The sequence below is a fragment of the Pleurodeles waltl genome, chromosome 4_2, assembly GCF_031143425.1.
Source record: "Pleurodeles waltl isolate 20211129_DDA chromosome 4_2, aPleWal1.hap1.20221129, whole genome shotgun sequence".
Lineage (NCBI taxonomy): Eukaryota > Metazoa > Chordata > Amphibia > Caudata > Salamandridae > Pleurodeles > Pleurodeles waltl.
In genome coordinates this window covers 512467816-512493995 of record NC_090443.1, presented here as the reverse complement: position 1 = coordinate 512493995, position 26180 = coordinate 512467816, and the positions used below count along the sequence as shown (strand labels likewise).

General features: G+C 40.6%; 1 protein-coding gene across 1 annotated transcript in view; it reads left to right on the top strand.

Moving 5' to 3' along the window:
- The window catches only part of HMCN1 (hemicentin 1), a 1093576-nt gene that overhangs the window by 1034966 nt on the left and 32430 nt on the right, over positions 1-26180 (top strand). The window contains exons 95-103 of the mRNA XM_069232006.1: positions 1099-1236; positions 3509-3630; positions 6466-6703; positions 9960-10022; positions 14861-14980; positions 15604-15738; positions 19418-19531; positions 19962-20087; positions 22664-22792. Of these exons, the coding sequence (XP_069088107.1) occupies positions 1099-1236; positions 3509-3630; positions 6466-6703; positions 9960-10022; positions 14861-14980; positions 15604-15738; positions 19418-19531; positions 19962-20087; positions 22664-22792 (1185 nt within the window). The remainder of the gene's footprint in view (positions 1-1098; positions 1237-3508; positions 3631-6465; positions 6704-9959; positions 10023-14860; positions 14981-15603; positions 15739-19417; positions 19532-19961; positions 20088-22663; positions 22793-26180) is intronic.

Below are 26180 nucleotides of genomic sequence, written 5' to 3'. Positions count from 1 at the left end.
TAGCTCTTTGGTGAGAAAAAGAACATGCGGAATAGAAAACACATTGCATAACATGTTTTGTACAGAAAACTACTTACCCCTTTAATGTGGTAATGAAGATAAGGCTAAGCTGAATACAAGGTGGAGTCTGTAACTCGTGGCCACTAATGTGATAGTGGACAGCTAGCCAAGTGCAAAGTGGTGCGACACGAAGTCAGTGGTCAATACACAAATGTCACTACAAGAGTTTCAGATTAGATTGTGTGAAAATATACTGTATACAGAAAGTCCTTGATCCTGTTTAGTGAGTGATATAACTTGCATGAATAATTGCTCACACACACATGGTTGATTAAAATGACCAAATGTGTGGGGAATTTGTACACAGGTCTCGTTATAAAACAAAATCTGTTGGTTTTGTTACAAACATATGTTTATTATTGTTTTCTACCAATTGTTCCTTTTTTCTCTTTATGTCTCTTCTGCATGTGCAACATATGGGCACAGGTATTGTTCAAAATGTGGTCTCATAGATTAGTAAGTTAAACATCACAATACAATTTGGTTGTTAAAAGAATCTGAAAAATGAATAACCCATTTACAGGGCCAGAGTCTGTCCGAAGAAGCACTCAAGGATATGGGGTAGGTGGTGGGAATATTATGGACTGTTGACTAGGCTGAATTACACACTTAGCTTTGAGAGAGATCCTTAGGAAGGGGCAATGCCAGACAGATGGGAGATGCCCCCGCCCTCTTTCTTCTGTTTATTGTGCTGTTTCGTTGTACATGCACACAGTAAAACAAATAAAATGTGATTATTTCAAAAAGAATATGAAAAGTGCTAATAAAACTGTTTGATTTTATGAAACAGAACCTTTACACACTCTGTCTTCAGTACCCACTACCCTGAAGAAGGAATTCATTTAATTAGTAGCTGTAAACTTGGAATTCCTATTAGCAGATAACTTGTTTTTGCATAAATTAGGTTTACATTTGAATCCGTTTTTGTTATCAGTGAGTCTTATTTCTCTTTGTTTAGAATTTTTACTGTCCCTCTAGTGTATTTTCCCTATTGTCCAGCCTCTTATGTGACCAATAATAACCTGTTCATTCTTTAAGGCCCTGCTATGAGGAAGCTGGTTTCCATCCTGAATCCTATTTACTGGGCAACAGCAAAAGAGATTGGAGAAGCTATCAATGGATTCAGCCTCACCAATGGTGTCTTTAAGCGAGAATCCCAGGTGGAGTTTGCAACAGGTTAGTAGAAATAGAGAGGCACAAGTTGCGAGATATGCAAAAAACATCAGGAGTCATTGACATCTCCTTGTTTAACTCAGAGCTGGATGAAAAGATAACAGCATTCAAAGTAAAACTAACAAGTCACAGCTGTTCAGAGTTAGACAATTTGCACTCAGTTTAGGAAGACTTCCACTATCTAATGTTATGTCATGTAGTGAGCATACCATGTCTAGTGCCTTGGCTCTGGGATGGTACTAGATTCCATTATGACATGTATTATAAAACATGTCTAAAGAGGAATTACCAATAGTGGGAAAATATGTAGAACTCTGAATAATTTAGAGGCATTCTTCTAACACTAAATTATTTTATCCCCTCCTGCATGTATGCTTTGATGCAGGTATTTTCAGAAAATGTTATACATTATTCAAGTACACCTTCTAGTGTTTTTCGACCGCAATAAATTACAATCTATATATGATAGGCAGGCAAACCATCTGATGGCTTTAAAACAATTGAGATTTGCCTCGATCTGAATATCTCTATCTGACCTTCTTAAACATCACCATCTAGTAGTCAAGTTGGTTTAGTGAGTTAACACTCATTTGTGATATCTTCTGTGATGTGTAGGCCTAGCAAGAGCAGCTCTTCCTTCCAGCCTTTCAAGCCGGGAACATTGAGTACCACTAAACTAGGTAGGTGTAACACCTTCTATTTACCATGCTGAGAAACAACCAAAGTGAGTTATGAAGCACTATAAAAAATCATTTTTACTTGAAAGTCGTAAGTTTAGCAAAATTTAAAAAAGCAGGAAAGGAGAAACAGTACATCCATCTATCATAACAAATCACTTTGAAATCAGGGTAACTTAAGCAGTTTCTTCCCCCGCACAAGAGGAAGATAGTGCCTATGGAAAGCATATCAGCACAAAAGCAGCAACACCTGTCTACTCACTTAATAAGTGTTGCACCCATGCTGGCACCTGATTGTGAACAGTCACTGTTTTACTGGTTCCATTTCATGAACTGATTTTCAAATTCAAACTTTTGTAGGGAGAATGGTGAGCTGCTCATTCATTTGACACCACAGATGTCCAAATTGTACCCACTGCTCAACCAATGATCCTAGACCAACCACAGATCTTAGTTAAACATCAAATTCATTTTGTATGGAATTATCTCAGGTGCTTCTTAGAACTTAGAAATGCTTGTCTTACACATTATTTTTGAGGCACTTGTGGAGATATCATTCTAAATAATTTTGAAAAATGTTATTGAATTGTCTTGCTAAGTACTCTAGGGTGCCATTATGATGCTTTTAAAAGTACTTGTTGGGGATACTGATTAGGAAATGCTCTCAGTTGCAATTTGAGAGAGGCTCCTGAAGAGGTTATTGGATGTTCTTCTGACTTTCTATTGAATAGAGGTACTATTGGATAATCTGTGATGACTACTAATATGCTCTATTTTTTTAGAAAGTCACTTAGGTTAATTTGCGGTTTGTTCTTCAAAATGCTGTTCAATTGTACCTCATCAATATAAGAAATAGGATGCTTTTTGAGATAGTTGTCTGCTTTATTAGAAATTATTTCAGGAGCTGCTGATACAGAGGTTGCATTGGATGCACTTCTGCAGATGACCTTATGGAAGCACTCACATGCTCTTGAAAAGGCTTATTGGATGTGCTAGGATATGTGTTCAAAATGGAATTGGATGTTATTAAAGATCATCATCTGGAAATGCGTTTGGAGGAACTTTTTTTTTCAAAGTTTTAGTTGTATGTACTTTCAGGTGTTTTTGGAGGTATTCTGGATGTTGGTGAAGATGCTGTTTGAGGTTCTTGAGTGTGCTCATGATTGTTTGCGATGTTAATAAATTTGTGTGGTGTGCTCGATGATGGTTTTGAAAGTGCATTTGTGTAATTATCAAAGTACTCTTGTTGTTGATGCTTATCTGACTGGAGATGTTGTGGTATGGTGCACCATGCTGTTGGAATGTTGCATACAAGAAATTTCCTGGACACTGACGCAATGTATCAGCATGCCTACGTTTGTTTTTCACATTCAATCTTCATGCATGTGTCATTCACAGTATTTTATCAGTTACATTGCCTTGTTTATCTCTGTAAATGCTGCATGATTGTTTGCATGTGAATGGTCCAAACTATGGCGTTACTTGGCATGGTCAAGTATTTTTCTGTAGCTGAAAGAAATGAAAATAACAAAAAAAAAAATCCATATCAGCATTGTGCATATCTTTGAGATGTGATTTTCACTTATTAATTTTATTAGGTGAGATCCTTCGCATGACTCACATTGCCCGAGGTCGGGATTCAGATGGCTCTCTCTTGCTGGATATAGTAGTGAATGGGTACATTCTACAATTACATTCCTCTGCTGATGTCAATGTGAAGGTAACTAGAAACAGAGATCAGTTTGATAATATGTAAAAAAAAAAAAAATTGTCACAGTCTTTCAAGTTAAGTTTTAAATAAAATATTTTCTATTGTGCTGCTTGATGAGTCTTATGCCACACATTTTAGTATTTGGAATCACATTTTGCTTTCACTTCTAATAATAAAAGTGTGCGTTTGTGCATATCAGTTGCTGCAGCAGTATTTTTTATTTTGATAAGAACATAAATAACAGGTTTCACTGTTAGACATTTTGATGTTACTTATATTGTTGGTATCAGAAGATCAGCCTTACTTGGAAATTCTCAAAAACTACAGGTACCCCAGTAACTTCATCACATCCACCGTTTATGCAATGCTCACCCTATTCCCCAAATCTGACATTTTTCCAGTCGTTCAGCATATAAAACTATGCCATTGAAACATTAACAACAACTTCTAACCTGCCAACAACTACATTCCTTCTGGACCTTACTCCCAACCCTGGATTAACTTTACAATCAGTGACATGCAGAACCAAATAAGCACCTACATCTGCCAATAGGGTCAAATGAAAATGATGTGGCAATCTACCAATTCATGTCTAATAAAAACACTACAATCCTAAAACGACTATTATTAAAATCCTCACTGCATTTTTGACAGTTAAATGTCCTGCCTTCTCACCCTTCTTGGCCTCTTGGGAAGTTTGATACAGTTCACCCCATGTAGAATCATCAGAATGCTTGCTAGAGACGTTCATGAGATGTCTAGAACCAGTTATGGACTGTTTTTATTTCTGACCATAGTTACTGCAAACAGCGAGTGAGAATGGTAATTATCCGCTCTAACACAGTCTCTTGTATTGTGGCACAAAGCCTCCTACTGACCCACATGTTGATTAGTCTACATGGAACCACTGCAAAATCTGATGAAGAAGTCAGGCTTGAAGCAAATTCAGACTTGCCTGACTCCCTTTCAAATGACAAATTGTTCCCCTTCTCCTCTTTTTGAAAGTCTTCCAAAAATAGGTCTGCAACAGACTCAACCGTTACTTCACACTCAAGAACATACACAACTATCATGGCATCAAAACTGTTCTTTCCTAGACTTCCAAAATGCTGACTTCTGCCAACCACAATCACCTCACCTCTATTTTCACCCTCCTCAATATCTCAGATGCCTTAATCACTCTCACCAACAATATTTTCCTGAGAAAATCGCCGGTCTAGGACATATGGTATGCCACTCTCTTGGTTCTCTCCTAACATGGCAACTGGTCAACTGCCCTTTCAGCCATCACTTGATTATCCACCAAAAACCATTTCCTGGCACCCATGCATCCTTACCTACTTCCTAGAGATCCCCTAATGTCCTGCTTTGGCTTTCTATATCATGTGTTCCTAGCTGCCGCCTGGTGCGTGCTGATCCGATCTTTTATGGCTCCTCAGGATATTAGCTGACCTGGAGGATACACCTTCTCCCACGACAGAGAAGCTAATACATCTGTCAGAAATAGATGCAAAGAAGTGAGAGAAAACAGACAAAGAGGTCATGACTACAATAAAAGCTGTGGAACAGCAGGTGTTTTGAGCACTCACTGAAAGATAGTACCACTATTATATATGTGGGAAAAATTAATAGGGAATGGACTGAAATACTCATAATTACAGCTCCTTTAGGAAACAAAAGAAAATGAGAATTTCTTAGTGAAAGAAAAAAACTATTGATTTTCAATATGAAGTGGAATGTGCCCTAAAAGCAAAAGCTTTCAGTGATTCATAACGACATGTTGTAATTTGATCCAGAGACCCAAAGGGCTCACAGGATAACGGCATTCGTAGATTTAATTAAACAGTGGTGACACCCAAGGAAGACTTGTCCTCCTGGCAAAAGAAGTTAGTGTCCTGGGAATATTTGAGATTGTTTACTTCAAGGCCAAAATTATTGTGAGACAAAATTATTCTGGGACAAAGAAATCATGTTCTTTGAAATGCTGGGGCAAAGGTTTGGGCTAAATTACTTGCTGGAGTTACTATGGTACAAATTGTATATTGTACAAATTAGGGATGAAACACTGAGATGGCATTATAGGATTAACCTAGCCTGGAACGTGGATAGTTTAATGGATGGAAAATCACTGTCAAATGGTTTTGTTATAGTACAACAGGAGTGACATTTTAACATTTGCACATTCTTCTCAACTGTCCTTTGTTTTTACTACATGGGAAACATTTTTTAAAATCTTTATTTTTAAAGTATCAAACAATGACATATTTTGAGGACCTTGAACTGTGGTGCAAAATTTGGCCTCTTTATGTTGCTTTTGTGTTACCTCACTATCTGGCTTCTCCGAAGTAATGTGCAATATTGTTCAGTGGCCATATCAAGATATTATGGCTAGTGCTAAAATGCATATGCCAGAAAACCCACATTTATCTAATCAACACACTGAAACACCGACAAAATGTGCCCAATTCCTCAAAGTTGTAAGTATTCACACCCTTCTCCAAAGCTCACCCATAAGAAAAGAAACAATTCTGTCACAGTCCGATTCTACTCTTACAGTGCAGGATGGGAGAGGCCTTATGCAGTGCATCCTTCCAACCACAGGGTTGCTGCTCTTTGAGAGACACTACTATTCCACCTCTTCCAACCTAGAACAACAACTCAATTTATTTATGCAGTTTTTCCACATTGAAATGCCAGGTTTGACATCTGCAGCGTTCTTCCCCAGGCACTATGGTTTGCACTTTTTCTAGACCATGCAGCCATAACAGTATTAATTTAAGCGTCTCATGCAGACAATGTGACCAGGATGATCAATAAACAAAGGTGACTGCTTGTTTATTACAGGATTACACAGAAGATTACATTCAAACAGGCCCCGGGCAGCTGTATGCGCATTCCACCCGGCTCTTCACCATTGACGGGGTCAGCGTGCCCTACACGTGGAACCACACTATTACCTATGACCAGGCACAGGGCCGGATGCCTTTCCTGGTGCAAACCTTGCATGCGTCTTCAGTTGGTGCAGAATACAATGCACAGGAAGAAACACTGGACTTCAAAATCCATGCATCCATAGCCAAAGGTAATGATATTTGACTTGTGTGTTTTCCACCACAGCATTCTACTTGAGTGGAATGAAAAACTAACCCCATATTTGTATGCTTTGTTCAGCACATGTTAAGAATTAATTTGGTATATGGAACAGTAATTATAGATTCAGTAAAATTGATCTGATGAAAGAAACTTTAGAAAACTGTAATACAAAGGATGTCCAACATAGACTCCATAGGGCTGGATACCTGAAGGATTTATTGGATATCTGTATAAAAAAAATCAAAAGTGGTCCATATCCAGCCCTTGAGGATAAATACTATAGTGCACACAGCTCTGGTATGTGTTATTAGAACAGAATATGTGTGTATTGATGTCAGAAAAAGTAATGCCAAAGTTAGATTTGAACTTGTGACCTGCAAATAACACAAAAATATTACAGATTTGCAAATTGGCCCATTGAACTATCTCATCAAACTTGTTTATTGGATATAGAGATGGGTCAAGTTAAGTAAATCTTTACTTACTGCAGTGTTTTAGAATAGTTTCTTTAAGGTGTAATTCCATTGCTCTTACTATTGCAGTGGTGCTAGTTATATGCACTGAAAACAATGCCTGGGCATAGATTCATCATAATGCCAGGTGTAGCTGAAGGAACATTGCAAACTCTTTGACTCTTTGACATGGTTGTCCCCTTGTCTCACTCTCAGGCCCTCCATTGCCTCCTATTTATTTCTGAAGGATCAGGAGACGGACAATCAGCAGTAAGTATAGAAAGTAAGCAGGGCTTGAAGAGCCACTGCCTTCTTGAGAACAGGGAAAATCAGGAAAGTTGCTGGGTTAAGAAAGGACATCTCCTAATGGACCTCCATGAATATCTGTGCAGAGTGATTTGATTATGGTGGTTCTTTTTCCTATTATATTGATCATATCATGCCTTTTTCTGACCTGTCGTGCTTTTAGCATGCATCTTCATTTGTACAGATGTAGATAATTGTAGCCTTTTATATGCTTAGCCTAGAAGTAGTTTTAGCTGACTGCCAGACTTTTTATTAAACATTTATTACATGAGTGATTCAGATTATGGATTAGCTCATTGGACAGCCAGTGACTGCATTTCACTTCTTTACATCTGAGTAGACATTGGAAAGGTGAAGTGTTGAGAAGCAAAAGAGTTTGCCTGTAAGAGAGCAGTAATAATTTCCAAGAGAGAATTCGTGGCCTTTCTATGGATATGTGCTATGGTCATCAGTTTAATTTGACCTTACTTCAGTGTCTCCAGCATGTCTCTTTTGCATTTCCATAATAGTGTGCACACTAAAAGATTGACCGACTTGAAATGCCTGGATTTCTTGGTGGTTCTTGAGATGTGTTCTTCCAAGTACTGAGCAACGAGATGACCATAGATAGCTATGCTCTTTGATAGGAACACAGTTGCTTGTGCTGATGGAGAGCTTCCTCAATGTGTTGTTCACCAGTGTGACACAACAGAGGGGGGCAGAGGGATCTGTGCTTAAAAAAGACCATCCTAGCAAAACTTCCAACATTTGGGGAGATAACCTCTGGTGTTAACTGTTAAAAACAGAATAATTTTCAGTATTGTCTCACCCCTAAAAACGTGAGTATCATATATATTTAACAAGAGACAAGGATATAGTTAGGTTTAAGTTATACCCAAGTAATTCCTACTTTGCATTTCAAACGATTTGTATAAAGAAGGTTGGTTGCCACTCCGGGCAATTGTCCGCTGTGTGTGACTTTTATCTGTGTTTTTTCAACTATCAGCCTAAGCTGTTTGCAAGATAAAACAGGTATGTAATTAGATCCCTGGTTTCAGAAAAGCTCATTTTGCAGACCGTAGAGTGTTTACTTACAGCTGGTTTTCTGTTGAGGGTGGATGAGTGTCTGAGAGATTATGTTTGTTAATGGTCAGAGGTTTGCTAGACAGCTCTGTGTTTCACCTCTCTTAGAAGATTATTGCTTTCTTTTTTGTTTTTACCATCCCTTCTTTGAGGATCAGAATACAATGTTCATGTCAAATCCATTCTTTAATGGTGGAATCCGGCTTTGGTGACTATGTTGGCCCCAGATGCACGGGGTATGGAGCAAGAAGAAAGGCAGTATTTAATTTGTAAAACAATATGTACCGGTGCCAAACATTTTTCTCAGAAGACTGCGGCCAGTGCAACGAATATCAGGGGTGCTGCACACCACAGCTGAGCATTAATGATTCCATCTCATGCCTCTTTCTTTCACCACAAGCAACCCCATTCCTCTTTTATCCCACTCTTGCCAGTTCTTTTCATCTGTACTTTCTTCCTTTGTCACTGTCTTTCCATCTTTTTTCTTTGTCTTTCTTCCTCCTTTTGTGTTTTTCTTTCTGTTGCTCTGGATGAAAGTAAGGAAAAACATGTCCGGGTCTCCAGAAATGAGTGCTGTTGGGCCCCACCTGCAACCACCGGCACAAATTAACCACTGAAGAAAAGATAGTACAAAAACCAATCAGATCTCCTTTTGGCAGTAAACATCTTCTATTTCTTAAAACCAAAACAAATTCTGATTTATAGGTTTGTGCCCCACCCCTACAACAAATTGGCATTGCCTAAGTTAGAGACAGGTACTTGTGCCTGGAAGCATCATGCCAATTTCCTTTCAGATGTTAGCCAGAGTGAAAATAATGCCCTATGACCTATTCAAAGCAAGTACACTAGAACTTGCCCCTAAAGCTTTTGTCATATTTTTCCCAGAAACCAATGTGGTTAGAACCATTCCAATTTAGCAAGGGTTTGAATAGTGCTTCATATGAGAGTTCAGCAACCTCTGACATCGCAGGCACTGCCAATATCCAGAGACGATTTGAACTGAAAGAGACAGCACTCTTTCTAGAATTTTCAAGAATATTAAAAATAATGGCAGCTGAAGCCATTTAGTTTAAGGTGCATGTGTGGTCTCTCTGTCAGTCATTAAGTGGCTCCATTGTGCAACAGGATTTTTAGTACTTTAGAATGGAAGTCAGGTTGCATGATGAACACTCTACCGGTGCATTAAATGAAACAAGTCTGTGGAAGAAAGTAACATAGACTTTTGTAACAGTAATAAAACTTGTCTAGTTTTAGGCAAAGGAAACAAACGGTATGTCTTTTTGAAACTGTTCATATGGAAAACATTCTGTCAACCTTTGGGTTTTGCCCACGCTATATAATGCTGCTATTGCATAGATAAATTATGTAGTTAAGGTGCAGTTTCAGTATGATGTACTAAACAGCCTTTTTTCTGTTGCTTCTTAGGGGATAGGAGTAACCAGTGCCCTGTAGGGTTTGGTTTGGATTCTACTGGACCCTACTGTGCAGGTAAGTGCATTCACAATCACTTGAAAGACTATTTACTAGTTGTGCTCTATGGAAAATAGTTTCATAAATGTAGAGCAAGTTAATCAAGGTAAGTGACTTGTTACTCTGGTCCACCATCCACTGTCATTCTACATGTAGCAGACATCAAATGTTCCAAAAACGACTACTGATTGTGAGATGGGCTACAACGAAAATAATTAAATTTGAAACATAATGAAACAATAAAAGCAATCACTATAAAGCATATGAAATTTAATAGGTGCCTCTACGGATAGCACAAAACAGCCACAGTTTGTAATAATAACTTGGGTCTCTAAACAGTAAAACCAGGACTGTGTAAAATTAAAATTTGGGTATGTTTTGCTTTCACTAATGACTGAGCTGATAGAGATCTCTGAAATACACTTCCCAGTTTAAAGAAGACATTTATTATTATTTCACCACGAGGTTCCTAAAAGGAGATTAGCATGTTGAAAGCACACGTTTAAAAATAGTCACAGCAATGAAAGGAAAACATACCAAAATGATTCTCCACTGTAATGTACACAGAAAATATATGTATTTATAATCTTCTGCAAAGCAAATAATGAAGTAAAAATTAATCACCATAGGGCCTGCCAAGCACTTCATCTTTCTCATGCCAGCAAAACGATGACCCCATTTGACTGCGAGAAAGAGATCTCCACCCTCACGGGACATATATCAGGCATTCAACGTCTAAAATCCTGACTGAGGTCACTCACACCCTCTCACTGTTGCACTGGGTCTTTTTATATCTTAGAGAACCGGAGAGGAGGCTTTCTGGAAGAACTCCTCCCATCAAGAAGAAATATAAAAAAATGCTGGATAGTTTAGGTATGCTTTGAAAATAACACTTTGAGGTTTGGCCACAATACCAAGGTGTCAAATCAAAACAAGGCCGTTCCCTGCCATCTGAATACATCCTTATCAACCAAAGCCCTTGGTGAGAAAAAGCACGAAAACAAGACCGAATGCACAGTTTACACTAAGGAAAATCATGGGCAGCTTTAACATGGCAGTGTCTAATGCTACAATAAAGTCAATAGGCAGAATTAATCTAAGGCTAAACTGAATACAAAATGTAGTCTATAACTGGTGAACACTAGACAGGTAATCCAGGTGCAAAGTGGTGCAACACAAAGTCAGTGGTCAAAAACACATATTTTAACACATATTTAAGTACTGGGTAGTGGTGATAGTTGACGTTCACAAGCTTGTAGCTTCGCAAACTTTTTCCAGTGCACGAACAGTCCTGTTAAAGAAGGTTTTTGTGGGAGAATTTTTCATGCAAGAGAATTATCCTTTGATAAGGAGTTTTCACAGTGTTTTTTATGTAAAAACAGTTCTTGTGTTTTTTAAAACGTTGATAATTTCAAGTTATTTTCAAGGTTATTTAAAAATGTTGATCTAGCAAAAATGACAGGTTCTACATAGCAAATCATTTTCAGTGCAATAACAATAGGCACAACTGGCGCTAGGGGAAGCCGAAACCATATGTTAAAAAAATGGAATGTGAATGATGGACCGCTCACCTAGGTAAGTGAAATCTGTAGATGGGAGCTGGAGGAATTAGGAACCCCAAAAGGTAAGTACCAGAGTACCCCCCAGCGACCATGAGAGAAGAGGTAAGTATCTGTTTTTCCCAAACCACAGAGCAACTTTGTGAAAGGACTGTGCAAGACCCAAGCAAGACTGCAAGAAACAGAAGATGGATCCAGAAAGAAGAGGACCTGCAAATGAAGGAGACCAAGTTCAGTTTCAGTTAGAGTGTCCAGTTGGGGCAGGAGCCACTACCCACCCTTCTGGAGATGCTGGACCAGGTCGAAGGTGGAGACTAGGAGTCGGCTATGCAGCACATGAGCAGAAGAGGAATTCCAGGAGGATGAAGTCGATGTCCCGCGTTGGAAGAAGAGTTTCAGTCCCTCAGTGGTGTAGAAAAACCACCAACAAGTCTTGGCAAAGGCAAAAGTTGCAGAAGAAGATTTGCAGAGCTGCCGTGTACTAGGAAGGTCCAAGGGGACTAAGTCGTGGATGCAGCCCTCACAGGCAACTCGCAGGCACAGGAGGCGCAGTGAGGCCCAGTCAGCATACCTGGAAAGGAGCTCCACGTTGCTGGAGCAGCAGGCAGGAGACCACGCATTGCAGGGAAGAGTGCTGAAGGCCAGGGCTACAAGGAGCCTGAAGATCCCTTGGAAGAAGAGCCAACAAGCCTTGTTAGCTGCAAGAGTCGCGCTGCACAGGGGTACCGTCCTGCAAGGAGAGGCAGAGACTCACCACCTCCAAAGTCAGACAGCTGGTAGAGGGGACTTCTCAGGACCACCACTTGTGTTGCAGGATCAACGCAGAGTTGCAGGAGAGATGATCCACGTGGCCAGTGGTCGTTGCAGCTGGTGCCTGCAGACGCATTGGAGTGATTCCTTCACTCCAAGGGAGATTTCTTCTTGCTTCTTGGTGCACACTGAAGACTTGCTGCCCTCAGAGGATGCATAGCCATGGAAATGTTGCAGTTGCTGGAAGGAGCCGGAGAAACAATGTTGCAGGGTGAAGTCGTCGCTGGAGCTGCAGATTGTAGGATCCTGTGAAGTCCAGTTGCGGTTCCAGTGGCCAGAAGTTGAAGTAAACGTTGCAGAGGAGTCCTGCTGGAATCTTGCACATCGAATCTGAGGAACCTTCGAAGAGGGAGACCATAAATAGCCCTGGAAGGGGGATTCGTCACCTAGCCATGTAACCACCTATCAAGAAGGGCTGAGACCGTCACCTGCCTGACCTGGCCACTCAGATGCTCCCAGAGGCCTCTGCCCAACTTGGATTCATGATAGCAGAATCAAGTGGCCATCTGGAGGAGTTCTGGTCACCGCCCCTGGGGCGGTGATGGACAGGGGAATGGTTACTCCCCTTTCCATTGTCCAGTTTTGCGCCAGAGCAGGGACGGGAAGTCCCTGAACCGGTGCAGACTGGTTTATGCAAGGAGGGCACCAAATGTGCCCTTCAAAGCATACCAATGGCTTGGGGATGCTACCCCTTCCAAGCTATGTAACACCTATTTCCTAAGAGAGAGGGTGTTATCCCCCCTCCCCAAGAAAATCCATTGTTCTGCCTTCCTGGGCTTAAACTGGTCAAGCAGCAAGAGGGCCAAAACCCGTGTGAGGGTTGGCAGCAACGTGGGCTACACGGAAAACCCCAGAAAGCTGGTATGAGCAATGCTAGGGGTCCTCTAAGGAGCCCCCACAATGCATAGAATCATACAATCAATACTGGCAACAGTATTTGGTATGATTCCGACATTAGATTCCAAACATGCCCGGGTTCGGAGTTACCATTATTTAGCTGGACATAGATAGTGACCTATGTCCAGTACACGCGTAAAATGGCTTTTCTGCAGTCACAGTCCAGTAAAATGGAGCTGGAGGCACCTCTGCTCATGCAGGGATGCCCTCACTCACAGGTACCTGCACCCTGCCCTCTGGGCTAGGAGGGCCTACCATAAGGGTGACTTATAGTGACCTGGTGTAGTGACCTGAAGTGAAAGGGTGCATGCACCTTCTCACGCAGGCTGCAAATGCAGGCCTGCAAGCACATTTTACATGGGCTCCCATGGCTGGAATAATACATGCTGCAGCCCATGGGGAACCCCTGGTGCACCAATGTCCTGTGTACCTAGGTACCATGTACTAGGTGTAGGAAGCTGGCTCTGTATATACTATATCAAAATGGGATATAGTGTGCACAGAGCCTACTACACCTACATTGTATGCAGTTGAAGACCTAGTGTTACAATACAATAGTACAATACAGAGAGTACGCTTTTGGTCATTCTCTTGCTTATGATTGAATGGCTTTTTTGTCTATCCTTTCTTCTGATTCAATCATTTTCCTTCCAGTTCTTGTTTTTGCCCCGCCTTCGGAGCAGGGCTTCTTTACAATGCTTTTGGCTGGAAGTTTTGTATCCTTCCACAGCTGACATTAGGGAACTATTTTTCATCAGTCTTTTAACACTCCGTGAGAGTACATGCCTTTTCTTGCTGCTTCTCCATCTGTAGCCTCATTTGTCTGTTGCTCCAGTGCGCCACCCCTCCCCTTTCGGATTACTTAATTGGAGAGTTTCTACATTTTGCACGTTGTTGAAAATTGCTTTTGCTATGATCTGGCAGTTGCACTCTGCTGCCAGGCTACTCCACTCTCAGCTCTGTCTTGCTTATGTCTTGGAACACTAAAATCATTTCATGATGGCTGCGGTGTAAGAGCACTCTTGTGTACACGTACCCACACTCCGGCATACATTTTAGAATGATTTTTTACTTTGAAAAAATATTCCAAGATGTCAGTCTGTGGATCCGCAGCCAACTTGGAATGGATTTGACCATAAACTGTAACAAAATAATCAATACACAATATGCCTATACAATACAATACACATTTGGTGTCTACCTTGCCCAGCACTACATTTTTGGATTCAGGCCTTGACCTCAAAGTACACAGTTGGGTGGGAGAAGACTGCAGTGTTTATTGGTGTAGAAGTGTCATTCTGATTACTTTCATGTGGTGAGATTGTGAATGTTAATCTGTAGGGAATCAACACTTCCATGTTTCACCTCTAAATATTTGCTACTGGTGACGAGCTTTTTCCTGTCTTGATGTTCTTTACTGATGACATCACTTATAATATCCATCACACAGACACCTTAAGCACCTGTATAAATTATCTTGACACAGTTTTCTTTTGATTCAATACAAAAACAGTCCTTTACCACTATTATGATTGTATAGTCGTTGATAGGCAAATAAGGGATCTTCTAACTCTGCTTTTCTTTCCTTAGATGAAAATGAATGTGCGGCTCGCAACCCTTGTTCTCATTCATGCCACAATGCCATGGGGACCTATTACTGTTCCTGCCCAAAGGGTCTTACCATCTCTGCTGATGGAAGAACTTGTCAAGGTGAGCATGACAACCTGTGGCAAAGGGCTTTCTTGTCTTCGGACTTGTTTTGCACAGTCTTGTCTTGACACAGTCTCCTTACATATCAAATCATTGATCTTCTACAACACATTTCTCATATTTAAATTAGGCTTTGTTAATGAGTAGTCACTGGTCAGGGTAATTGTCACAATGCCTCTATGCAGGTTACCTCAAATCCATACTTTGTCCTCCATATGTTCTACTCACGAAAAACAACTTGTTGATGAATCTTGTTGACTTCTCCAGGCATTTTATGTTGGAATGAGTGTGGTGGGGAGCAAAAGTATGCTATAGGTTAAAAATATCAGTTCCCCATTTGAATAAATAGAATGATGATGGGCAAACCACTTTATCTTGCTGTGCCTCAGTTGCCTTATCTACTAAAGGAATTGACGTAGATAGAAATATGTCTGCCGGTAGCATTAGTGCTATGTAAAAAGTTGCCGGCCGGAGCTTATTTAATTTCTAAATATAGTAGTAAAAAGTAATACATAGAGAGGGGTTTTGGCACTGAAACCTCTAGATCTTCATCCTTACGTCTGGTCATTAATTCATTGATTGTGTTATATTTTCCATGGAGGTATGTTGATTATGTTTTTCAGACATTGATGAGTGTGTCTTAGGTGGACATACTTGTCATGCTGGCCAGGACTGTGAAAATACCATTGGAGCCTACCGCTGTGTTGTTCGATGTGGAACTGGTTTCAGAAGAACGTCTGATGGGTTGAGTTGTCAAGGTGAAGAAACATGCCTTACTTTTGTCCTTTTGTTTTATCCAAATATTCTCTAAAAACCTTGGACTCAGTTCACAGATACTTTCACTGGAAAAAATAAGTACCTCCCAAGAGCATTTTAAAGTTACACCGGACCTTTTTGTCCATTCTTACAAAGATTTCCTTTGGATGAATGCTAGAGAGGTCCATATCCTATTTCTAATATTTGGTACGTCTTGTAAATTACCTAAATGACCTAGAGCTGACATTAGCGAATTATTTTTGCTTTAAGTGTCTTCAGATTTGCTCTACTGTAAAACATAAAAGATATTTGGTGTCAGATTCTCAGGGATTCTTGTAGTTTGCTCCTTCACAGAGCTTAGTAAATATAACTATAAATTGTTTTGAGATGTGAACTGTGTGCTTTTTAGACACTCAGCAGATTAAGAATCCCATGTGCTGTAAGTGCCATGGAAAGATGCAAAAAGAACAGATGATGGCCGGAATGCAAATAGATCGTGACACAGTTCCCCTTGGGAACAGTCCAGCTCAAACTGCCAGGCCAGGTCCTCCCTGGACCGAAGTCAAGCATTCTGGGACCGGTTTCGGGCTATCACCCCTCCTCAGCCAGGCTATCTTGATTCCAGTGGTGCAGTGAGCATGGGACCCACGCCCATGGGCATACCCTTCCCACTGAAGGCAACAAATTCAAAAAGAACAGATGATGGACGGAATGCTGAACAATGCAAACATTCACCTCCAGTCACAAAAATCTGGAAAAATGGCTTATATTTGGTTAGGTCTAATTTACTGTCCTAATTCCAAACCCACAGACATTGAAAAAGTGCATATATTAGGGAGTGTGAAATATACTGTTATACCTCTAATTCAACAAACACTGCGAAAAGTGCATATATCCAGGGGCTTATTCTTACTCCAATCCAACAAAGTTTGAAGTAAGTTGATATGTTACAGTGGTCAATTTTACTATTCTAACTTTGAAGAAATGGATATGTTAGAGTGGGCAACTTTATTATTCTATCATCAATCTCACAAACTTTGGGAAAGTGTGTGTATTGGCGAGGAAAGGTCTAGATTAACTATTCTGTCTCCACTACAATGCCATAAACATTTGGAATGTGCATACATACAGGGGTGTCAAATATAATACTGTTCACTGCAGTCAAACTTCTTTCAGTAAGTAGCTGGACCCTCTACCCATTATGGGTCAGCAAGAGAATTCTTACCATAGCATCCTGCTCCTATTCCAGGGTTCCAAAGTAAAGTTGAGAAAACTCTACTATCTAATTTACATACGTAGATTTTCGCCCAGACTTTGGCGTCTCCCTGTGTAAAGTACAGGGAAAAGTAAATAGATTTAACTAAATAAAATTACATTTATATTTGTATGTTAAATCATGTATGTTGGTGTATGTTATTATTAAAACTAATTTTAAAATTAAAATGTAACTATTTTGAATATATAAAATTAAATGTATTTTTATGAATTTTAATTAAACGAATATTCAGACAAAGTAAAATTGTTGCTGCTCGAATGTGATTTGAACAGGAAATGGTTTGTTTTATTAAACACTACGGCCGAGCTAGCAGTTACAGAACTGGGGTCTGAGGACTGTCTCTTGTAGCACCTCAGTTTGATGCAGGTTTTATACATTCTTCAGGGTGCAATAAAGTAATAAAAAGTGAACCATCGTCATGGAGTCATAGATATAATCCTAGATAGGGAAAGCAGGTGAGCCTCGACCTGGCGTGGACACAATGTGGGCCAGTGAGTACATGTCCAGATGTCCAGCCTGAGGGGAACGTGGTCACTGTGTATGGTGTGTCCTGATTGGCTAAGTGTACCTAACTGTATAGCATCTGACTTTATGGTGCTTAGGGAACACATGCATCCCTCTGGCCATGTGTGCTTTATTGGGGACAGTCTCCAGGGACCATTGTAGTGTTGCTGCCTATCTGTGGTATCTGTTCTAAGTTTTCAGGTTTGTGTGTTTGGCTTTCGGCTAAGTGTTACCCCATCTGTGACCTGTCAGTCATTAACTTTTAGGCCTGGGTCGTAGAACCCGCCTGACCACGTACCTAAATGGAGTTGAGGGAGAGTTCACGACAATAGAATCTAACAGCGGCTATGTGACGTTGCTGGTGCATGAAAATGTATCGCTGATGTGTAGGAATGTCTCATCGTCATGCGCATCATTATTAGTCAATCAGCCATTTGTAGAGGATGTCGCAGTCACCCTTTGGAGGTATCTGTGCGCTGGGGTCAATCCAATATTAACACTATTACATTTGCACTATGTATTATTAATTATTGAAAGTTATACTTTAATAAAAACTGATTCTACTTTAATTTTTAATTTCTAAAAAAAGTTCTAATAAAATGACAAATACGTTTTTTTAACTTTATATTATTTTTAATCTTAACTATTGTTAATAATTTTGTTTAATTTAATATTATTTCCTATGGTGTTTTCACTCCCTTCCGCATTTATTTTCCATGGGAGGGTTTTGCAGTAGCCTAGAGTGGCCATGTGTGGTGCTGGACTTACCTGAGCTCTCATTTGGAGCACATTTATTACCTTTGGGGGTCCTATTTGCCAGTAGTAACTATAGATGTTCAGTTTGTAAACAAGAGCGGGCTTACTTGTTTGTGGGTGAGTGCATGTCCCTTTCTATTCCCCTCCCTACCCACCTTAACCCCACCTTACTCCTCTAACAAACCCTCCCCTTTGGACATAAATATTTCCAGTTTTCCAGCCACTCCACTTCACCCTCCCACACTTATTACTAAAATGTATACCCATGTTTGTGGAGACTTTGCATTTGAGGTGGGGCTCTCTGCACAGAAAAAGATAGGACAGGCGGAAGCTTAGGCCTCCACAAATAATTTGTCAAATAGCATTTTGTAGCATGTTTGAAGTACTACAAAATGTGTTACAAAGTGCAGTTAGTGAATAGCCCCATTAATCTACTCGTATTTAATTTACAAGGTCAATAGAAACCCCGTAAATAGCCTTCTTGAAAAGAGCACAGGTGAACAAATGCTTGCAAATTCTGTCTGTGTCATTTTACCTCTTGTGACCATAAACAGCTGAGCTCAGTTTGCACTGGCCTTAGTTTTTGTATAGGTAATTACCACCAGCTTTTATTAAGTGGTAAATGTTTGCACCAGGTTTAAAAAAAAGGAGTAACGAAGAACAGACAATGGTGCAAGAAAACACATTGCATCTTATTGTCCATTTTGTGGTACCCCCAAGCTCCTAAACTGGCAGAAAATATTACTAGGTATGCAAATTGTATTAGTGCAGTTGAGAGTTGTTTCATTCAATAAAACCATTTAGTCTACATGACTTCTTAAGAATTTGTCCAAAACTAATTTCCTTTCATTAATCTTTCCAGAGAAATTCTCTTTTAAAAAAAAATCTGTTTTCTTATAGTTCGTTCTTTCATATACCTGAAATGAGGTGGTGACATTCTCTGTAAACTCTGTAAGCTTTCATAAAGGTATGCTAACTTCAGTGAAAGATAAAGTTTACAAAATAGTAAAGCAGAAGCTGTTAAATGACTAAGATGGCTGGTAATGTTGCAATCCTGTTTGGCATTTTTGTTTTTTTCATTGCTTACTCATGGAACTAGGGATGAATGATAACATTTGATTGTATGATTCTGTTTACCTTCATAGATGTGAATGAATGCCAAGAGTCAAACCCATGTCACCAACGTTGCCTTAACACCATTGGAAGCTTCCACTGCGGATGTGACCCAGGATACCAGCTCAAGGGTAGACGATGCATTGGTATGAAAGGGATTTTGAAACCTTCATGGGTACAGGCATGTAAAGTTACCATTCTGAATGTTGAGCATCGGCAGACCTGAGATTAATTTTGCTAGCTTTGGTGTGTGCAGGCTTGGTGGGATAATACAAAAATCAGGGCTAAATACCACCAGATACTGCAGTGATATTTTGTCACAAACATTAGCACAGTAAAGCTTGGGGTTTTCAGAAACGGGATGGCTACCTTTTTCGATTGATGCAATTTGCAATCCACAGTATCATATACGCAAAGTCATGAATACCAGGAGAAATGGATATCCCAGGTTATCTAATGAAATTATATCATTCCATTTTAGGTTGTATTCTTTGAATGGTTTTTTAGCTCAGACATGTTAGTTTAGTTAATTTTAAGTGAGAAAGCAAGAGGAATCTTTATTTTTCTCCCTCTCAGATGTAAATGAATGTAGACAGCATGTGTGCAGGCCAGACCAGCAGTGCAAGAATACTCGCGGTGGCTACAAGTGCATTGATCTTTGTCCAAATGGGATGACGAAGGCGGATAATGGAACATGCATTGGTGAGTATAGCTGACCCCATCCAACACTCATGTACAATGTCTTCATTACACACAACCTGGTCACAGCTGAAATATTGGCTCAATAGTCCTCACGTAATGCCTGTTCTCTTATGTAGAGGGTACACATTTTTGGGTACTAGGCCTTTTCATCGTGGGGCAGTCACCAATGAATGCTAAGAATCAGTGACTGTTCTGAAGCTAAATGTGTGTGAAATATCGGCACACCCTCCCTCTCTGTCAGTGTCTTTTTTTAAACTGCCACATTTCCCCATTTTTCTTTTGTGGTTACGGGACCAAGCAACATCCAGAGAAGGCTGGAAGGGATGTGATCAGCTTCAGCTCCGCTCCTCCTGTCCATTTTTGGTGCACATCTTTTTTGGCAACCCTCATATCACTGCTTCTTCCCTCTGGTTCTTTTATTTCTCATGTGTACCTCCTGGTAGCATGCACTCCTGGGATGCAGTATAAGTGGGGAAATGTCTGCCAGCAAGATGGCAGCAGCAATTAGAGGTCATACCATATTTTTTTATTATCCTGGTGCTTTTTTTGCTTTTTTGGTTTGTGAATGTTTTGGACAGATGTCGCTCATCTTTACACAAACCTCTCTGAAAGTTATGATGGAAAAGTCAATGAAGAAGGTTTGTCTTGCACAGTGCTTGAAATGCTTAGCAAGACAACATGATCGCATTATTCAATTTATCAAAACCATTTCCTGTTCCACCGGTAATGTATGTAAGAAACAATCTCCTTTACAGTACAGCTTTGGTGGTGGTGCTTGCATCTCACATAAGCCAACTGTTTATAATTTCGCCGACATCCATAAACCCGGAGGAGGCTAAAGAAATCCTTGCAAGTCATAGAAGCATGGGCCTTCCTACTGGTTTAATCTCTGTAATTCATAAACCTAAATAGGAGGTGGGATTTTTGGCAGTACTCAACTTAGAGCTTCAGTGAATTTATATACGTGAAATAGCCTTTTTTTTCCTTCCGGTTGTTGTCTGAAATGACTTTTCAATCGTAGGGTATGATAAGAATCCAACAAAATTAATTTTCCAAATTCCAAATGTTTCACAAGCATTTCTTGCATCAGCCGGCTTGAATAGTAAAGTAAAAGAATGTATTGGTAAAAATTGCTTTGTTAAATATATTAAGATAAAGGCCCTCATTCTGACCTTGGCGGGCGGCGGAGGCCGCCCGCCAAAGTCCCGCCGTCAGATTACCGTTCCGCGGTCGAAAGACCGCGGCGGTAATTCTGACTTTCCCGCTGGGCTGGCGGGCGGTCGCCTTCAGACCGCCCGCCAGCCCAGCGGGAAAGAGGCTTCCACGATGAAGCCGGCTCGGAATCGAGCCGGCGGAGTGGAAGCTGTGCGACGGGTGCAGTTGCACCCGTCGCGTATTTCACTGTCTGCGCAGCAGACAGTGAAATACATGTAGGGGCCCTCTTACGGGGGCCCCTGCAATGCCCATGCCAGTGGCATGGGCACTGCAGGGGCCCCCAGGGGCCCCGCGACCCCCCCTACCGCCATCCGGATCCCGGCGGTCGGACCGCCGGGATCTGGATGGCGGTAGGGGGGGTCGGAATCCCCGCGGCGGTGCAGCAAGCTGCGCCGCCGTGGAGGATTCAATGGGGCGGCGGTACACTGGTGGGAGCCCGCCAGTGGTGCCGGTCCGACCGCGGCTTTACCGCCGCGGTCGGAATCCCCATTGGAGCACCGCCGGCCTGTCGGCGGTGCTCCCGCGGTCCTCCGCCCTGGCGGTCAAAGACCGCCAGGGTCAGAATGACCGCCAAAGTGTATTGTAAAATGAAAAGCTACTGAAATGTTTTCTAATGAAATCTAAATCAACAGAAATGGGAACTAAACTGTAGAATCAGGTCAAAAAGTCATAAAAAATGCAGTATTGATTGAAATAATAAGTTAAATCATACATCAAAACACTACAGCTAACACAAAACACACCCCCACATTAAAGTATAAGCATCAAAAAAATACACATTAAACTCTAATGACAAAACAAGCTGAAATGTAGTGCACCCCACCCTTGGGTAAATTGAGCACCACAAATGGCCAATCAATAAAAGCAGGAAATAACATTAACATATATTGAACCATAAAATAAATTAAATGAAATTTCAATTTAATTTAAAGGATATTTAAATTAATATGATAAAAATTGGTATAAATAATTACATATTAATAAAAATCTATTGCAAATCACAAAAAGATATATTTTTTGCATGTAAGATTGTGAAAAGTTAAACAGTAATGATGCTGTGATTAGTGAGGGAGGGAAAATTAACATTTAATTTGATTTACTTTATATATGTGTGTGAGTGTATATAAATATATGTATATATAATATGAGGCTCATGGTTATCTGGCCTAGTGAACATTTTTGTTCCATTCTGGTGGATGCCTATGCATTCTTCATGCCTGTTTATCCATGTATTTGTGTACGCACATGCTCACACTGTTGTCATCCAATCAAAAGGTGAGGTAACGTTCAACATACACTTATTTTTATAACTTAACTGTACCTTTGCCGCATGCTATTTTTGATTTATTTTTTCTCATCAGATATTGATGAATGCAGGGACGGCATGCATCAGTGCAGATACAACCAAATATGTGAAAACACACGTGGCAGCTACAGGTGTGTTTGTCCCCGGGGATATCGGTCTCAGGGAGTTGGAAGACCATGCCAAGGTAAGTTAATCAATGTATTTAACATACTAACACATTTTTGTGTACTTGGCTTCTGCATTCTGGCTGCTGTTCCATACGTAATAATTTTAATATTCATGAAACCCAGCATCCGCTGTCATTTTCCTAAATACAGAACAACTATATGTTTGTCTTATCAGCATTTACCAAGATGTAGACTGGTAGCTGAATTTGCGTCCCCTTTACCTTTTGTTTCAGGACATTGTTCAAAATGAAAGAAAAGAAAAATAAACATTTCAGGTGTAACAACAAATTGAGAGCACAAATGCCTTGGTAAGGTACTTTTAAGTAAGTTTACTACTATTTTTGCCTAGTCTCAAAATCTGAGTGTAAATGTTCTCCAAAGGGTAACTTATACTTAGATTTTGTGAATAGCCAAAAAAAGTAGCTAAACTTTCTCAAAAGTATAAATTACTCCAAACTGTACAGGTCCCAGGCCATTTCATTTGGTGGAGACATGTATGTTACCCTTTTGGAGTAACGTTACCCTCTGATTTTGGGACCAGCAAAAAAGTAGTGAACTTACTTAAAAGTGTAGATTTCTCTAAAGTTTAAGTTTGTGAATCTGGCCCAAAGCTTTAAAGGGGAAATGTCCAATTTTAAGAAGTGATGTCCAATTAGCTAAAACAAATAGCTTCATAAACTGAACAGTTGCAGCCATGGGTTAAGAGGTAATGTAACTAGCCATTTTGTACCAGCAACAAAGCTAGAGTTTGTTGACCAATATACAATCTCAGATAAGGTAAACTAGCAAACAAGATATAAGGAACATCAAGGAAACCAAAGCCCTTGATTAAGGAGAGATTTGTTCACAAGGAGTGCATTATAAAAGGCCAGGGTGCTTTTGTCATGAATGTATTTCTGTGTAGCCACCATTTTGGCAGAAAAGGTCAATTAAGTCTGCAGTAATTGAGCAATTTGCAAATTATCGCAGAATTCGGTCAAGCATTGGCAGTGACATTAGAGCTCAGATCTCCTGCCTTCCCAGTAGGCAAAATACCACCAAAGCACACCTTATTGCAGGTCACTTACAGTCCTTAAAAATTTAATTAATCATTTGTTTTAGAAAAATACATCTATTTTTATTCTGAGATAGGGATAGACACCCCAAGAATACCACTCTTGTTGTGAACTTCAGCATCTGCATAGATTGCTTTTATTAGGCATCTGCACAACACACGCTCACCCAAATGGGGTTCTTGGCACTAGCAGATAAGGAGAGATAAGCAGAAGAGACGAAGAAATTGAGTAGAAAAAGAAAATCTAGACTTAGGCCCTCATTTCAACATTGGCGGGCGCAACCGCCACCCGCCAAGTTGAAACCGCCGGGCGGCCGCCAATGCAGCTGCACTCCCGCGGGGTCTATTTGGAGATCCCCGCTGGGCTGGCGAGCGGAAACCTGGTTTCCGCCCGCCGGCCCAGCGGGGATCTCGGGCGCAACACAGGAGCCGGCTCCAAATGGAGCCGGCGGTGTTGCGGCGGTGCGACGGGTGCATCCATTGCGCTTTTCACTGTCTGCTATGCTATGCTATGCTATGCAGACAGTGAAAAGCTCCATGGGGCCATGGCAGGGTGCCCCATGGCCAGCGGCATGGGCAGTGCAGGGGCCCCCAGGGGCCCCGCGACTCCCCTTTCCGCCGGCCTTTTCATGGCGGTTCATACCGCCATGAAAAGGCTGGCGGGAGGGGGACTCGGAATCCCCTGGGCAGCGCTGCCCTGGGGGATTACAACTGCCGGGACAAAAGTGGCGTGATCCCACCGGTCCCGGCGGTGCGACCGCGGTGCCCGAGTTTGTACCGCCAGCCTGTTGGCTGTACAAACGCCAAAACAGCCCTGGCGGTCTTTGACCTCCAGGGTTGTAACGAGGGCCTTAATTTCTCAACCTATATGCTCCTAGCATACATGGAGGTGATTGGACCAGATGAGATGAGCAAGTGTCCCACTGTAAACTTGTTTTCAAGTGAGTGAACTTCACTGGGACTGCTGGCATTCAGACAGATTGGATTCACCTCCTTAAATGCACCATCTCATTTCTCAACTTTGTTTTATTCATTACATTCCCTGCCAATTGCCACCCTGAGCAAAAATTTTAAAAAATAAAGTTCTTTACAAAAAGGAACGAACTATGTGTAAAAGTAGCAAACTACTGACAAATATTACCAAACATATTTCAACAGTGTTGGTGCATTCAGGCATTCCTTATGAGGAAATATTGCCACTGCTCTTGGAGAGGGGTAATGAAGTCTTGTCAGGGCAGGATCTTATGTACGAGAGATTCTTAGTGCTCTGCAGACACTGACCTTGTAGGCGTCCACCACAGCATTCAAGCAACCTCACAGATGTACAAAACACAATTTAGAGATTTCAGTAATATCACTGAGAAAATTAATAGTTTATCCTGTGATTTTCTATCTTTTCCTCCTTTGTCTTCTTAGTAAAATCTCCTACATAAATAATAAGAACAAAAAAACAGTCAAAGCAGAAATTTCTCATGGCAAACTCACTGTTGAAAATAGCTTTCACTCCAAGACTGCTCAGAGATAGGATACAAACCTGAACAATGCAATTAACACATACATTTAGGCTGTGGTGTATTGTAGAGGTACCATCTGTTACTGTGCAATTTACCACCAGGTAATTAAAATACAGGCAGAGCAAAAGTGTTCATAAAGGCCTTCCTTGCCCATAAACTATTACTTTACATTGCCCTATGAAATGTAGTGCAAGAAACTTTGAGGTCATATTTTTAAGGTTTAGAAGCAAATTACATAATATTTATTATCTTGTTAATTTATCAGCAACTGTCATTGTCATAAATAAAGAATTATCAGATCACCTTCCCATCCTAAGGGATCATAATGCATGCTTAGGTTGTATCCAGGTGTGGTTTAGCACAAGTCTCGCATCAGTGGCCCACGATTGTTGCTTCAATAATATATTTTTCCGCTAATCAGACAATGTGAATGACTCTTTTTTGATTTATTTTATAAAACAAATACCACAAATGGTGAATCTGAAAATTAGTTTGGGATCTTGCACTTGTGTACCAATGTTGAATATCACTGGTTTAGCTCATCCTGAAGGTGGATGGTGCAGGCAGCAATAGTGAATTCATATCTCGCTATGCTGATGATAATCCATTCATTGCTTCTTTGTGGTTCTTTCTGCATCTTCCGCTTCTTTTTTTCTGCCAACCCAATTAATGCCCATCAGCCTAGATAGCATGGCAGCACTTATGCAAATCATTTGTTTCCATGGGCTAGCATTACTCTTTTCCCGCTCATTATTGTTGCTGAGACCCCAACGTAACCAAAAGCCAATGTATACCTAATAAGTAGCATTGCTGAGGTGAAGCTACGGAATGGCACAT